Source organism: Lipophrys pholis, assembly GCF_963383615.2.
Source record: "Lipophrys pholis genome assembly, chromosome: 6".
In the NCBI taxonomy this organism is placed as follows: domain Eukaryota; kingdom Metazoa; phylum Chordata; class Actinopteri; order Blenniiformes; family Blenniidae; genus Lipophrys; species Lipophrys pholis.
The window spans coordinates 22288897-22305980 of record NC_137629.1 but is presented as its reverse complement, the minus strand read 5'-3'; the positions used below and the strand labels follow the sequence as shown (position 1 = coordinate 22305980).

The 17084-nt window shown below is 41.6% G+C and overlaps 1 protein-coding gene across 1 annotated transcript in view; it reads right to left on the bottom strand.

Annotated features, from left to right (window-relative positions):
- The window catches only part of flt4 (fms related receptor tyrosine kinase 4), a 53770-nt gene extending 36686 nt beyond the window's left edge, over nt 1-17084 (bottom strand). Inside the window, exon 1 of the mRNA XM_080465248.1 lies at nt 16840-17084. Coding sequence (XP_080321374.1) covers nt 16840-16897 — 58 coding nt within the window. The 5' untranslated portion in view covers nt 16898-17084. The remainder of the gene's footprint in view (nt 1-16839) is intronic.

Here is a 17084-nt window from a genome sequence, read left to right as displayed (position 1 = left end):
CCTTAGAAAATTGAAATGACTGTGATTGAGTGCCATGGGCATTGACCCTCTTTCATGCTCATCACAGAAAAATGAGGACAAAAGTCATAATATTGCAGATTTAAACGGTTGGTCCATTTCTGTCTTTGCAAGGATGTTAAAAAAATTATACATTTAATAATTCAAAACCCACACAATGCTCAGACTATAAACTTGGATGAATATGAGCCAATATCCTCCCGCTGACAGAAAAACAAACATATTGAAGGTTGAAGTGGGAAGTGGTGGCCATCCATCAATCATTCCCAGCTTGGCTCTCAGCAGGGTCTTCCTTCCCCGCTCTTTCAGAGGAGTTTCACACTGCCTCAGAGGAGAAGCGAAGTTTCCCCCACATATTGTCTCAGCTCTGATGTGAACCTTCCACCGTCTTCAGTCCCAACCCCCTCCCCGCTCGCACACACAGCACTGCTGTGGCCACTCTTCCTCACACCTCGGAAATAGAAGGCAGTCAAGCCAAATACAGGGCAGGCAAATATATATATATATACACAGGGACCAAGATGGGACCCCCCTCCCCCCCCCCCCCCCCCTCCCCCCCCCCCCCCCCCAGAGCTGTGGACAGGGGGGGAAAGTGAGAAAGGAAATTCCTGTCAGGACAAGCTCCCATTTTCACTATTTTGGGAGGAAGAAATTTTCCTTTGCACAGTGTGAGGGAGGCGAACAAAAGAGGCCACCTCACTGAGTCCTGATCCAATCTGTAGACCTCCCACACCTTTCCATTGAGAACTCGGTTCTTCCTGTGCAAAACACATTTGGTGGCCAAGTCAGAGATGGTGTAGTACATTCAAGTGACTATAAAGCTCGTTTGAAAGCTGGGAATGAATTCAACAACCCTAAACCGGCAACTTCAGCACTGTGTGAGTTAATATGCTACCCATCAGGTTAAGTTGTGTTTTCAACTGAAATATCTTTTATCATATAAATCACTCATGGCAATAATCCAATACATGTCAACACTAAATATTTTCAGACTTGTCGCTCCTGGTTCCGGTGGAATGGCCTTTTACTTTCATTATAAAAGCCGAAGCTGATGCATTTCCTGGTTGTGCAACTAAGAAAGCATCTGATAACATCATCAAACACAGCTTGTTACCCTTTTATTGACGTAAACATGTTGAATTTGTGTGAGTAATAGCTGTTGCAGTGAAAAGAGAAATAAGGTGGGCTGTGACAGAGATAATGGAGACTGACTGAGAATACGAATGCACAGGATGGCTGTTTTTAACCCTACTCGCTTCCATTCTTAGTTTTCTTAGTCGTATCAAAGACCGCAACAACCATTTAGCCATTACAAGATACATCAATGAGACTAAATTTAGCTCAACCTAAACCCTGTGAAGTGGCAAATGAGAAAGTCTGAACAATAAATGAAGATGAATGATCATGATTAACTTTTTCTGGAACGCATATTTATCCATTTTGGAAAGCTAAACAGAAAAGAATGCCTGACAAATAGCATGATTTATTGTTGTGGATGAAGCCTCGCCATAGTTAATATCAAATTTATAACACACACACACACAAACATTACCGGAAATGAATGCCCGCGTCTACAGATGTCAGAATAATTTCAAAATTGCTGTTACGAATGTGCACACCATGATTTCATAAATGGATGCAAAAGAAGACAAATACATCACCAAATATTTGTAAATGGAACATTCAAGCCCGTGAATGCGACGTAGATTTTTAAAATGTCCCTGAAGAAAAACAGTAAACATGATCAGCAAACAGGAGAAATCTGTGAGAAGACTAATGTAGAGGCTGAGGAATGAGCTGTACTCATTTAATGTAGCTGAGTCTGGGTGATGGATGCTTCCCTTCCAATCTGCCGGGAGATCGCCCACTGACAGACAGGATGCAAATTGTAAATCTTTCTGAAATGTCATGACTGACTGGCGTGTCCCGGGAGATAAAACAACAAGATGCTGGTGGTGCGTTTGTTGGGGAAACCTGAAAAAGGAAACATTTGCTAAGCAACAGACGACTTTAACTTCGTCTGTCTGAAAACGCATTATGGTGAGACTGGCTCACCATAGAGGTAGAGGGACACAAATGTTTTACACCCACACAGTTTACCTGAAAGATCCCTGCGCATTCTGAGCTCAGCTCCTCTGACATAGTATATTTTCAAGGTCAGTTAAGAGAATGATGTGCACCACATTGCTTGCTGCTATTTTGGACATCTTATACAACACTTATCAACCTGAGTGGCATGGTCAGAACTGCTGAATGAAGATCTCTGTCAATGTAATAAGTATAACAAAATGTAAAAGTGCCATCCAATCTGTACATAATGCGGAGAATCTACTAAAAGCAAATAAAAAAGATAGGAAGAACACAATCAGACACCCATTACTCACAGACAAGCATGCATCCTGTCATTGTGTCTTATACAACATGTTGCTCATCAAATGTGTTTTTCTGTATTGAGTGTGGGGATTGTTGTTAGGTAGAAACTGTACTTTAATCTGCTTGTCCTTGAATTTAAAGCTCTGACGGCAGTTCAGTTCAAACAGAGCGTGTCCAGGGTGTGAATTGTTCTTATTGATGTTGTATGCCTTTTTGAGGCAGCGGCAACTGTGTACTTCCTACAGCGAAAGGGAAAGGGCAGCCAACGATCCTTTGGCTGCCCAAAAATTATTGTGTTTGAGCTTTAACGTGTCCGCGGGGCCAAAACAGTCATCAACCTCTCTGCTGTTTGGACACTTCAGACTGAAGAGGTGGGATGAGGGCATGGTCTGTGTCTTATATAATGCAGGTGGCGTCCGTGCATAGTGCTCCTGGAGCTACTTTCACCCCACGTTTCACACTGATGGAAATGTCTACTGCCAGATGTCAATATGTTCCATACGGGTGTACGGCATAATGTATACACTGAGTTTCCCTGTCAAGACTCGTGGTATGTGGACCCCGGTCAGCCTGTCGGTCAGCCTGTCAGCCACGCAACTGGTTTAAGCAAATATATAATCCCATTAGTGAGTGTTTGCATTCTGTCAAACACACAATTAAAAGCACACACTGCTTTAATGTACCGTTAATATGAGGTGAATGCCAAAGAAAACCCAAACACATCAATCCGTAGAGGTTCGCGGCAGATAGCATATCTTGTCATGATAATAAACACATTTTTCTGCCGTGACCTTCCATGCTGCTTTTCGTGACAGATTGTTATGACTGTTATCACTGAGGTGGCTCATGTATCTTAATGTGCATTAAACTGTGAAGCACATAAAGACAGCGATCATAAATTGTATGGGCGTTGTTCCTGAACAAAAGTTTTCGATGGAAGAAAGGCAGTTCAAATACCTACAAATAAGCAGTGAGTTTGCTTCACAGCAGCTTGGATCAATGGTTTTAAAAGACTGTGATTCTCCAGTGATCTGATTTGAATGGGAGAAGCCCATCTGAACCCGTCTGTCTCAGACGTATGAGATGGCTGTTATCAATGAGATATTGACGATTGGAGAATACATTAGACATCTATCTCCATGCAGTAAGCTATTACAGTCTTTTGTTGTGTTTATGAAAGGACTACCAGTAGTCTGAATTGTGACATATACTTTACTTAGTGGTGGTCACAGTGGAAATAACTAATTACGGATACTGTACTGCATGCATAAATGAAGCCAATAAGTTTATTCTTTTAATTGTTTATAATCAAGCTGTCTGTCTGGAGTTTATATGTTCTTACCAGTGTGAGCAAGAGTTTTCTTGGTGCATGCATTTGAGATTAAATAGAGCCTGTAAAATGTGACTGTCCGTCTCATTGTCTTTGTCCTGCGATGGACTGTCCAGGGTTTGACCTGCCTTCACCCATTGTCAGCTAAGATCAACTCCAACACGCTGAAATTCTAATTTTATAAAATAGTAGAGGAGATGGATGAATTAAATGCCGACATTCGTTGACACAACGAATTACCACGAGTCATGTTTATTTACTTTATTGCTTGTCTGAGAAATGTGCTATGAATGTGAATATTATAAACAAGTAAATGGAATAATATTGCCTGTCATTTATGATGCAATAAAACATCAAACGGTTGAGTGGTAGCACTGATTGAGAACAGTTTTTCTCCGTTGGTGGTACTAAAAAACACATTATCAATCAAGGAGCATGAACAGCGAATGCAAATAAAGTCGAGGGAGGAGGTGCAGGCCATTTACTCTGGTCACAAAAAGGCGGGCAGGAAAACCAAGCAGACAAAAACGCAAAGTCCAGAAAAGTCATGGGTGAAAATCAGAAGAGAGAACTAAGCAGACATGTAGAAAAAAAAAAAAAAGCAAAGGCGGGACCAGCACACAAACACACAACACAGTTACTTATAGCTGGCGAGGAGTGGAGATAGGACATTCAAACAGGGAGCGGGGAATAAACAAGAAACACTTATGGTTCACATTCGAATGAGCGCATGACTGCAGACAGGGAACATGAAACCAGACTTGATCTTTAACATGTACAGAGCGATGACATGAAACAGGAATTTGTACAAGTAGGAAAATCATATAAGCATGACATGAAAATGAAACATAAACCATGAAACTAGAGCCACAACTGTGAACAACATGACCCAACATGAAACTCAAGAACCTCGAGGGAATCAAACACTGAGGCAACAAAACCCCAGTTTGGTTTACTGGAGCCTCACAGCTACAGTACGTTTGGTGTCATGCTGAGCCTGAACATTGTTTTCTGTGTGAAAGCCAGGCTGTAGTGCTTGCCTTCACTCCGGTCTTGTAAATATTGCAATGGCTGCTCCCTCGGTCAGTTCTCTTCTTAGAAATAATAGATCCAGCTCTCAGTAGTACTTCACATGAAATGAAAACATACAAAACAACCTTGGACATTTAATCAAACTTTTACTCTTGATTGTTTACGTCCATTACTGGACAAAACCACGAACCCTGGCCCCTGGTCTCGGTGGGAAGACTCAAACTATTACTGAACTTTCTTTAATTGTATAAAGTGAGCTTCAAGGCTGCCATGGCTTTCAAGCTGAATGTTTCTGAATATATTACAAGTTGTTCCAACTTGACAAAGAGCCACTGATGTTACCATATTTCTTTGAGATGTTAAATTCTTTGATTGGTGAGTTGTGAAATCCATCACAGTTAACATCTATAGTTCATTACATGTGTTTTTTATACCACGGCCATGCTATCATAGTAAATGCTGTTATACTATCAATGCACTGCAGTCATGAAACACTGATTAATATATAATATACACCCATCATTAAATGTTAATGTTACTTTGCGATAAATAAATAAATCCAGACTTGTTGCTTGTAGATTAAATATACAGACTTAACAGGATCAAACAGAAGTTCATTATTTCAAAATGTGAAATCCAGCTACATGGTTTACAGGAGTAGCTTACAATCATCACGGTCCGAGAGCCACGATGTCCTGCATGTTTAAGATGTTTCAGTCAAACTCTGTCGGCATCCAACAACAACCTGGTGTGTTGGAGTCGTGAGGCTTCTGAAACATGCAGGGGAGGTAGAGTGCCGTGGGAAACGCAAGTATACATGAGAATTAACTGCAATGTATTAAGTTTGTTTAAAAATGTGATAAAGAATGCAAATTCAGTGTTAAAAGCCCTGTTTTGCAGGTGAGTCTCTGCGGCGAACTCAATCATTCAGAGACTACTTATCTACCCAGAATGAATCCTTTGACCTTAAAAACATTTGAATGAACGGCGATTGGCTCGTTGACAACCACTTTACAAATGTGAACACGGGCGGAGAGCCAAAATATTATTTGAGCTCGGATCTCCTCTTTTCCCAGGCATTCCAGCTGGTGGTGCTAAGATAAGCTGCAGCTTTGGGACGATTAACCCCCACCAACAAAAAAAAAAGCGGCAACACATTTTAACCTAAGAGATAAAACACGGATCATTCCAAGATGACTCACTCTCTGTGTTATCGTACGATTACAGGGAATATAAACACCAGTGTAACTTCAGATGGATATGCGCCGCGCGTTGATTTGTGTACTTTTTCCATATTTCTGGTTCTTGAGATGACAATGCCTTTAATGACTTTCGAAATCTTGTCATTCAGCTCACGGTGTTCTCAGTATTTGACACGCCGATCTCCGGGGGTTGGTTAAAAGATAATTAAATCGGACCGCAACAATTACAGCAGAGTAGAAGAGGAAGTGCCCATTGAAAGCATGTTTGACGAGGTTTTCTATCACAGAGACGTCTGAAAAAGCTGGTTTTTGATTGCTGCTTTGCGGAGGTGATTTCTCTTTGTCGCTGTGAGAGTGCAGGCTTACAAATAGAGTTAAGAGAGTAACCAGCACCAGATCCATCTGGCTCTACAGAAAAAATTTAAAAGGTTTAATAATGAAATGTAAGACTCTCCTGAATGACTGGTTAAAGAACTGATTTGCAAAAGATGGAAAGGATAATTCAGTGAACTCAAACAATGACAAGAGGTCATAAAGAGATGGTTACATTATTGACACACGAGTTCCCACAGCTGTTTTTCTGCCTTGCCCAGCCCGCATGTCTGTGCAGTAATGGAGGAACCAGATGTACACACGAGCAAATGCTAACGGTCTGCGTTTTTCGAGGAGCAACTGGGCCCGTTCTCTCAGCATGTGCATCAGTCTACACTTTGATGTGTCAGGCTCATATACGTGTTTGACAGGAAGGGAAGATGTACGGCCCGATACTTGTCAAGCAGAGAGTGTAAACAGCATGCCAGAGGAAGATCTTCTGTAACTTGGCCTGATGAATAGAGGCGCAAAAGAGAGCACCACTCATGTCCTATAACGCACATGAGCTACGTCAAATATTGCTGTCAAATTGCACATTAGGTCATCTGCAAATATGCATTGAGACAGATAAATACTTATAAAGTACTGCTTGGAAGAAATATAGAGAGAGAGAAAATAATTGCCATGCACTACTGAAGTGAAGTTATTTCTGTGGTTGTTAATCTACCGAGTTCATTACACTGAAAACACAGTTAAGTCATTTTATTAAAATTGGATGATGAGACCTCTTGTTAAATTTTATGTTTTATATTAGAGGAATTTTGTTAATTATTTAATTTCAGAAGTTTCTAAGATATTTTGTAGCATTGATTGTAAAATACAGAAGACATCAGATATAACAAAGTATACTCAGTTACTTCTGGCAAGCCTATCCAAGTGTATTTCATAGATAGATCATTTTGCTTCATAACTGGATTCTATATTCGGACAGTTGAAGCATTCAAGAACACAGTAAGTACAACATAAATGAGTGAACGAGGAGAGAGGTAAATAAAGAAAAATAGAAAATGGACAAACGTATATAAATACGTGTGGACACGGTGGGAAAACAGTGTTGTTTTGTTGGGTGTCGGCTCAGTGCAGCAGATCAGACTGTAACAGTCTTTTATGCCTGTCTGTTCAGGACTACGATGGCTGTCGGGGGGAAAATAAATGCCTCTGAATCTGGTGTCTGGTGTTTTTAGCGCTCGCCGCCGTCTGCCCAACAGCGGTGGTTCAAAAAGATAGCGTGGTGCGAGGAGTTGCTTGTGATGTTGGTTGCTCTGCTGAGCCAATGTGAGGTGGCAAGATCGTCCAGGGAAGGCAGGAGGGTGATTTTATCTGGAGACTTGATGACCCATTGGAGGGACCTTTTATCTGCAGAGGAGCAGTAATGAGTGTACTGGACCGGGCACAGCACGCAGTATTTACCACCTAGAGTATCTTACCAATAACTGCAACTCAGATAAACTAAGCTACTATTGACTTCAGCATGTGACTCTTGTGTGTTATATAATCTCATTTGTTTTAGTCTTCTTTAAAAATTTACTCTCTATTTATATTGAAATTATGCTCTTGAATTGAATGTATTTTTAATCTCTCTTTTTTAAATTTGAGCTGCATTTTAGGTATGAAAGATACCGAGAGTGAGAGCGAGAGAGAGAGAGAGAGAGAGAGAGAGAGCTCAGGGAAAGTTCAGTGAGTCAAACGATATCATTCATTTGAAATGTTAACAGTTATTAGTGAGCCAAAGGTAGTATCATTACAGTGACTTGTTATTTATTATGTCATTCCCGACAACTAACAAAACTCACTCTCGTGTTTCCATTCATATCTAAACCATCTTTCCCTGACCTCAAATTTATTATGTTATTCTGTGCTGCGCCATGTGAATTCCACAAAGACAGAACATTTCTCCATCCTCTGCAATGTTTCTTAATCGCAGTAGGAATCCACAAATCAAACGAACGTGTATCTTGTGCCTTACTAATGGATAGGCATCAACGGAGAGGGTTTAACATATCAGTGGGGTTGTTAGTGCAAAGCTGCAACCGAGATTTGGAAAATTGGAAAAATCCTTTGTAGCTCTGCAGTTATATAAAGATGACGGTAGTTTGTACTCGCATCGTACAATGTGGTTGTTGTGTAAGGAGTTACTCCAGGCTAAACTTTACTGTAATTTGTACAGCAGAACTCAAACCACTTCAAATGATTGTGCGCGTACATTTGCATTATCCTTGGCTGAGCTCGGTAGGCGACTTATAGGAGTGGTTTCGTCACTGCGACGGGACATCCTTGGTTATGGAGGACACCTGCTGACGAGATAAATCATACACACACACGGGGGGGGAGGGAGCCACTATGCTATGAGGACTTCTAAGCCAGTTAAAAATGTAAAGCTTCTCCGTCAAGCAGACAGATGAAAGGCAGGCAGGAGTCGCGAGCGTTAAAGGTAAGACGAAAGTGCCGCTCTCCGCTCGGCGCAATGCAGGGCACGTCACATTAGAGCTCGTGTGAAAACCTGCACGTCTTTTTCATTGGGAGCGAATTTCCTGTTTTCTTTATCACATTTGTGCTTCTCCCACTTCCCTTTTTCATGGACAGCTTAGAAGACTTTGTCGCCAGTGTTTTCCCGAGCTCCTCGGCAGTTTTGTCTCTGATCAGTCACATGACAGGAACAGGAAAAGAGGAGCCTTGTGTCAACAAATAAAGCTTTTCTCAGAGTCTTAGTTTGGCAAAGGGGATGCGACTGGGGAGCTGTTCAGAAATAAAGACGCAGGTTTCTGCAGATGGAGTAATTAGGGCAGAGTATTTGTGCTGCTGCTGTGTGGTTATGCGGTAGAAATGAGTAAACTGCCTAGAGAGGCACTTGGATTTAAAAGCACCTGCACTGACACTTGGTTCAAATTAAATTATGAAAGGTTAAATGCTGGATAATGGAAATTGCAAATTCCAAAAAAATGCATTTTCTGAGGGGTTGAGGTCTGAGGTCGAAGTGGAAGTGACACTTCAGCAACGTGGCGACCTCAGTCACACGGTATCTGGCTAAGGGCCAAAGCTGAAGCAGAATGAAATTGCCCTCATATATCTAGTGAGGGACAGGAGGCCAAACAGGCCATGAAACAGACCTGCTCTTTGGATGTGGAGTCAGCTGGCCTCAGGCTACAACACTCTCTCTCTCTCTCTCTCCCTCTGAAAGAAATAAAGTCCACTTCCTCTGTCATCTGTGCACAAGGTCGGGCCAAAGCCAGGCGACGGCCTGACTGGCAGCCTGGCTTTGATTTCATTGTTAACATGGAGGAGGATGACATCCACTACGTCCCTGTCCTCTCCGCTACTGGGAGACACAGGCCTTTGCAACATCCTGCCCGAGGAGGGCTGTGAAATTAAGGATGGGGCAACAAGCCATCTGGGCCAGCTTCCTATGTTTTAAACCTCTTTCCCTGACTAAACCTTCCTGTACCTGCCACAAAGGCACACCGGACAGCTCATACTCTTCCTCTGAGGCCACTGTTTTTTTTTTTTTGCTTGTCATCGTTTTTATCACTGAGATATTCCCTCATTTGAAGTGAACCATAAATGCTCCATCCTGGCTCCAGGCAATGATTTCTCTCTTAGGAAACGTCTGAAATATCTTCTTTACAACTGTGTTGGAGAAAAACAACCAAGCGAGAGAGACTTGCACAATCCAGGTCTGCCGTGTTGGCTCGCACGCTCCCACATCTCACGCTGTGACTGTTTGGAGGCTAAACTTTGAGGAGCCCCATTATCGCACTTGTTACCTAATTCCCGGAGATTTGGGCCATAAACAAGTTTCTGCTGCCGCGCTAGATCACCCAGAGATCTAAATCAGAGTGGCGACTTGAAATGCTGTAGAAAACAAGGGCAAAGTAGGGAGTACTGGGTCAACAATTACCGTATTGAATGCCTAAAGGGGAGGGAAGCTGGCAATTTCCTCAGGCTTTGCCAATGGCTTCTTTCCCATGAACCTCAAGTGACCCTCAGCCAAAGGCAAGGCTGACCAATACTACTGGGAATCTCAAGGCACCAATCCACAGCTGGCTGACTCTGAGGAGCCATTCCAAAGTAGTCACAACGTTGACTGGAGTCAAACTGATAAATGATCTGAATGATGCTTGTTTCCAAGCAACGGGGCCACTTTTGACTGTTGTACTAAGTGTGTCACACCCACCGCACCCCAGTATCCAGTTTCTGTCAGAGTACAAGCGCTGCCATCAGGTACTAGATGCCACAGAGCCTCACACTTAATGTCTTTTCATTGGCTTGTGAATCTCATGTCATTGGCATGTCAAAGATGTGATTATCCTGATCCATCCTGAATTAGCGTTCCAAGATTAAAAACAAATGTGTTGGAGTTTTACACTATAGAAATCCGCAAACAACAGCAGTGACCTTTCATCTCCTATAGGTAAAAGCACGTTGATGTATAAGTGTGGCCTCTTGCTCTCTCTTGAGAGGTTTGCCACACTAAAAGAGTCAGAGTTCAAGTACCCTGGCATTCAAAACTAATGCCTGCATGCATGAGAGAGAGAGAGAGAGAGAGAGAGAGAGAGAGAGAGAGAGAGAGAGAGAGAGAGAGAGAGAGAGAGAGAGAGAGAGAGAGAGAGAGAGAGAGAGAGAGAGAGAGAGAGAGAGAGAGAGAGGGAGAGGGAGAGGGAGAGGGAGAGGGAGAGGGAGAGGGAGAGGGAGAGGGAGAGGGAGAGAGAGAGAGAGAGACATATGAGGCGAATCAGTAGGTTAAATCTCATCTGCATGGTAATTACTCCAAGTGTTGCTGAGTGTTTTCAAATTGCAAAGAAAATGGCGTGAAACCGGCTCCTGCTGCGGCTGACATTTGATTTGCACAGTCGGGATGCAAACAATTACTATGAAGAGATGGCTCTGGACTCTTAATATTTAATTATTCTCTTTGTGCATCTCATAGCTGAACAGGCGAGTCATACTGTTACAGTTGAACACAATAGTGTGGGATTTCAAAAGGACGGAGTGGTGATATGATGCAACGAAAGCAGTAATTGTCTGTGATGAACGGCACACTCATTTATTGGGATCATCCATCCTTACAAGACCAAAACTGTCAGTATGCTTCTCTTGATGATTAAGTAAACTGAGACACGGTGGTGGCTGCAACATATCATTTCAGTGATGCGTGAGACCAGCTTTACCTTGTGATTGGTCAGCTTGGTGGAGTAACTTGACTCATTTTTCAAACCTGACACGCCCATTACTGTCGCTTCTGTGTGAACTCGTTTTAAAACGCTTGTTGTGATCTCCAAATTAAGTAACTGGCTTTAAAGAAAGGTCGGCAGAGACAAGCCAATATACTTGTGTGTGAATTAACGGCAGCCGGGTGGAAAGATGATGAAACGAGGAGAAGAGGCAGTGGATGAGTTGAAGTATATTGGTTCCACAATCCACAGCTGAAAAGCAGGGACAAAAGTGGTGATGGAGTGAGTGCAGTCAGGATGGAGTGGGTAGAAACGAGTGTCAGGGCTGATCTGTGACAGGAACATAGCGAAAAGAGCGAAAGAGAGAGACAGTAGTGGGTTTTGCTGTTAGGTATGTTTTTGAGGCCGTGCCATTATATAAAACCAGAGGCTGAGCTGGAAGTGACAAATAATGACGCCTAGATTTTCATCGGGGGAGAGAAGGATAGAAAAAACTATCCGATCACCACGATGGGGAAGATGGAGGCGAATGATATGCATGAAATCCTCTGAATCAAGAAGCCGAAAGATGAAACGCAGAGGTTTGATTATGATTGCAGCAGCAAGCCTTTACAAACTTTGCAGGCGGCAGAACACAACACATAATTTGGTGCTTAAATGGCTGATACGAGTGTTTGATTTCAGTTGCCGCAGTAAGTTTTTTACCCTTTCAATCTTTCATTTCTTTTCCTTTATCCCAGTATGAACAAACGTTGCTATTATTATGTTTGTACCGTCTGATATTTTCTTAATAATTACTGGAAAATTGCAACTCCGAAAAAAAGGTATTTCTCAGGTAAGTCTGACTCAAGAACTCAAAATTGTGACATAAATCAACTTCAGTTTGTGGCTATTGTTGTGAATAAGAATGACAGTGAAAGGAACTTTGAAGTTATTGCAGTGTTTCTTGAGCAAAGCACAAAATTCCTCACAAAACTCCAGCCAGTCGATGCTGACATATTTCATTTAATAAAATAAAATGTCATGTTCAGACAAATGTTCAATAAAAAGCTGGGGAGTAACAGGAGTTCTTAGAACTCGCACCTCTGTACCATGAGTATGATACTAAATGATCAAATGAAGTTATTTCACTAAATATAAAAGTCAAATGTCCATGCTCCATTTTTCTGCTTTAATGTAGATCCTTTTTTTTTTTTTTTTTTAATGTTTATTGAATAGCCAACTACTTATAGTTAAAGGAATAAGTAAACATGTCAAATCGTGTCAGTGGCAACAAGGGAGGAGGAAAATGGTTACTAATTTTATTTTATCTGGATCAGAGTGTTTGACCGTCTTATTTACGTTGCCATTCAAAAATGTGATTAACATAGCTCAAATAGCCTGGCACAAAACACTCAGAGAGGTCAGAGGAATAAAACGAGAAATACCACAGATGGTTTTCATCAACTATCTAACACCAACTCGGACACATATTTGGCTTTTGCTGCAGATTCCTGGTGTTAAAGAGCTTATCTCTCAGCTCCCAACATGTTGGTGCCTCGGTGTGATGAGAATGTGAGTGATCAGACGTCCCACAAGCCCAAGGGGGCTTCGCTGCTCCATGCCAGTGATGACTGAGGCAGCAGATTGGCTGTTTATTTGGACGTTACCGCAAAAAGAAAGTTTCCCACAAGGAGCAGAGGCAGCATTCCTCCTTCACCCGGGCTGCTCTCCAGCTGATAGAGGAAGATATTGCAGGGCAGACGCCAGGGGGTCCGCTCCTCAGGGTTCTGAGTTTGAATCCCTGAGATCAGCCCTGAGAATAGACGGGTTTTGTTGGCTAAAACAAACTTAACCTCTACAAGTGGACAACTAAAATAACACCTAAAGTTCAGTCAGATTTCTGGGATGATCTGATCAAGCAGAGGCATGCGTACAGAAAACACTGGTAAAAGAAATATCAATATTATGCGCAGAGAAGACACAGAGTAAGCTTGAGAGCATTTGGCTCTTGGGCAAATGTTTAAAAAAAGACGCGTCGCTTTCATAAGAAGCTTTTTTTTTTCCCCTCCTATTTTTTTTCTATTGAGAAGGGTTTCAACAGCTAATTATGCAGCAACAAAAATAAGGAAATTACAAGGAGATGAATCAGTGACTCAAAATTCATTTCAACAGTGCCCTTCAAAATCAAAGTTGCACCACGGTATCTTTCTTAAATAAGGCTGAATTTCTGTAGCCGTGTGATGAATGTTTCGGAACCACCCGTTTTTCAAACCAGAGCGTGACAGGAAAATGACAGAAAATGGCTCTCGGTGAAATCTCAAAGCTTCATAAATGCAGCTGCAGCGTCATTTATATCCTCTATCCGCCTCAAATGACAATGACTCCTGGGTTGGCAGCTCTACAATCCACTCTGCCTCAATCTTCCCCTGTGATCACAATAATGGGAAGCCACTGCTCTCATCAGGCTTGCATCAGACTCAGAGGTGTCTCCTCAACATCAGGCATTTCGCTAAGAGAAATTTAGGAGGTTAAGACGGATTAGAAAAACCTTCAAGTTAGGGACAAATCAGCGAATTTTGGGTCGTTTTTTAATCTTCTTAAACAAAACTTTTTGTCTGATTAATTCAGTGTGGGGTTTTGCAAATGAGTCAAGAGGCAAATCGGTCTCTTCAAAGTTTTCCCTTTTCTGCCTTGGAGGGTTGTCATGTTCCGAATCCAAGAGAGGAAAAAAGTTTGGTGAGTTAACTTATGTAGCATAATTGTCGCAAAAAAAGTAGCAACAAACAAGTAGTTTATTCTATCAATCCACAATTAATGAAGAAATGGAGGAGTAGTTGTATCCTGTAATGGTAGGGATTAAAAATAATGGCCCCATCTATGAAAACCTCCAGAACAAATGTGTTTTCACTTGCGATTACGAAATTGGCCAGTATTTATATGCTCCAACTGAAGAAAAAAAAACCTCAACTCTTTATAGAAGGAATGAATAAATGCTGCTGCTGCCTGAAGCAGGTGGCAAGAGGGGCACAGCAACAAACAGATCTCATAGATAGGGGACGTGAAGGTGACTTTGCCTCAGCACCCGTGTGTAAACAATCCCATTTTAAGTCATCGTCATGCCTAACAAATGGCCAAACCAGTCAAGGGTCAAGCTTCATCCACTGCAATGCAGCACAAAGCTGAAAAAACGCAAATGTGTTCAAGTTATTAGATATTAACTAAAACTATTTTTTGAAAATCCTGACAACTGGTTTAAATCACATATGTAAGACAGAAAAAGGAAAACTAACAATATTAGGTTCAATCGTATTAAAATAAAAAAATGTTGTGATACCTCTGTTTTCATTTAGAAAACAAATTAATAAGCCATACGTGTATAGCTGACAAACAATCTTTAGACATAAAGTAAGGAAAAGAATATAAATAGAGCGGCGGCAGATGGAGCAAAAGGAGATGTGGATCTAAAATTGACTCTTGAGGTGCACCACAGGTCAGAGGGGCTGCATGAGAAGAGCCATTCATGGTCATAGAAAAAGAAATTGAAACTAAAGAAAAAAGAAATTGAAGCTAATGTGCAGACATGTCGCAGCAGTAAAAAAAAAAATTCAGCTTAAGGGGGATGCATAAACTATGGTGGGCACGTAATCCCCAGCTAATTGTCCCCTGGATATAATTGTTTAATTACATGAGTCAATAACTTTTGGTCCTTTTGGCTGCTTTAAGAAAAGAAAAAGGGAATATAAAACATGAAATACACTTTTTGGTTAAAGGCTCATGACACCACCTTGTGGTTCAAAGAAGTATTAAAATACAATTTGTTTGGTTTGATTTTAGGAATACATATTGAAGCTTTTAGTCCGAATGGGAAAGAGAAGCTTCAACTGAAGCATATTACTTGTTAGAGTAGAGTAAAAAAATGTGTTTTCAATTCGACCTGATGTGCAAAAGGTCAGAGCATATTCACTTTCTGCTGCCTCACTATTTTAATGTAGCACTTGATCCAACCGGTTCCTGCTCTGAGGCTGCACTTGAAAAATGTGAAGACTCCGATATGAAGCGCTCTGCCTCCGGGATATTTCTTCAAAATTTATTTTTTTTTTTTTTAAGCATCTATTGAGGAAAATGAAAGCTGAGTATGGCTGTACATGCATCCAATGAGTAAGTTTATCAATAGACGAAGCCACACTTACTATAAAAGGAGTATTGGATTTGTGTGATGGCAAGAAAGGTCAGACAGAGCTTTAGAAATTATACAACGTGCTTTTCCTCCTGGACGGTGCAGCAAAGGCTCTGTTTCTTTTGTATGTGTTCAGCAAAGAGTGAAAAAAGATAAGCGCTGTGTGCCATTCAGCCAGCACATTACAAGTAAGTTTGTCTTAAAATGTGACATGAGGATAAATGAGTTTGAGGTATATTTTGTGTTTGGCTTTGTTTTTTGGAGCCTTGAAAAATTCTATACAAGGCATCAAAAGAACAGACAAGATGAGCAGACGTGTGAATTTATTATCCGATTCCAAACTACTGTCGTAACCGGAGGAGGTTGCTCTCTCGCTCTGAATTCATATGTCACAAATTTAAGAGAGAATGCTGCCCCTCAACCCCGGAGTTGTGAATCAGAGGGCCATATGGCCACTGCTCATCACAAAACTATTCCCATGTTCTTTATGAACAGCTGTTCGGCAGTGATAGCTAATGAACAACTCAAACAAACACATTCAGTTGATCCAAACAGTGCAAAGAAAACGCTGCGCGTTGGATTATTTACTCTCCAGTGTTCTCCTCCATTGGATTTTCTCTGCCAGCAGAGTGACAACAAAGCGCATGTGGAGGCAGATCAGACTGCTTTCCTTCTCCTCGCAAAAATCAAATAAATAAACTGGCATTACAGAAACAGCCAGCTCATGTTTTGAAGGGATCTCCACATCACTTTACCTACCCCCCCATCAATTACCATGTGAATCAAACACAACAACAGCATGCCTCCCCCTAGTGCCTATCTGCACGCAGGAGAGGATTCAAACCTGCAGTCATTCACAAGTCATCATCCTTGTTCTTTGAGAAAAGGCGACCTCAAACACACTAAAAGCACAAGTCAAGCGAAGTGAGCAAACATGGAAGAACTGCACAGACCTCGTTGAATTTGACGGATTACTTTTGGCAATCACGGAAAAGTGTTTAAATCAAATCACAACTTAAAAAGCGCAGAAAGCTGGTGGAAGAATCGTCGCTTTAAAACTTTTAAGTCAATAAATCTGGGAAGAAAGTGGTGTCAGCTCGACCTTTTCCAGTCAATGAAAAAGTTGGGCGCTCAAAACTTTTTTTTTTTTTTTTTTTTTTAATTCTCCTGTTGGAGCACCCTCACCTGATGCGCACGCTATTCCAATCCACGTCCGACAGAAAGACGTCAGATCTGTCTTCATCTCCGGGTCTCCGCTCCAGAGCTGCTCAACCTTGATCGAACTTATTTTTACAAAAAGGGAAAAAGAAGAAGAAGAAGGGATAATGGGGGAGATGTTGGGATGCTGCTTGAAAGAAAAAAAAAAAAAAAAAAGTCCGTGACTGAGGGAAACTCAGGTGAAGCTCCTAATCGATGCTTCTGGTGCGCAC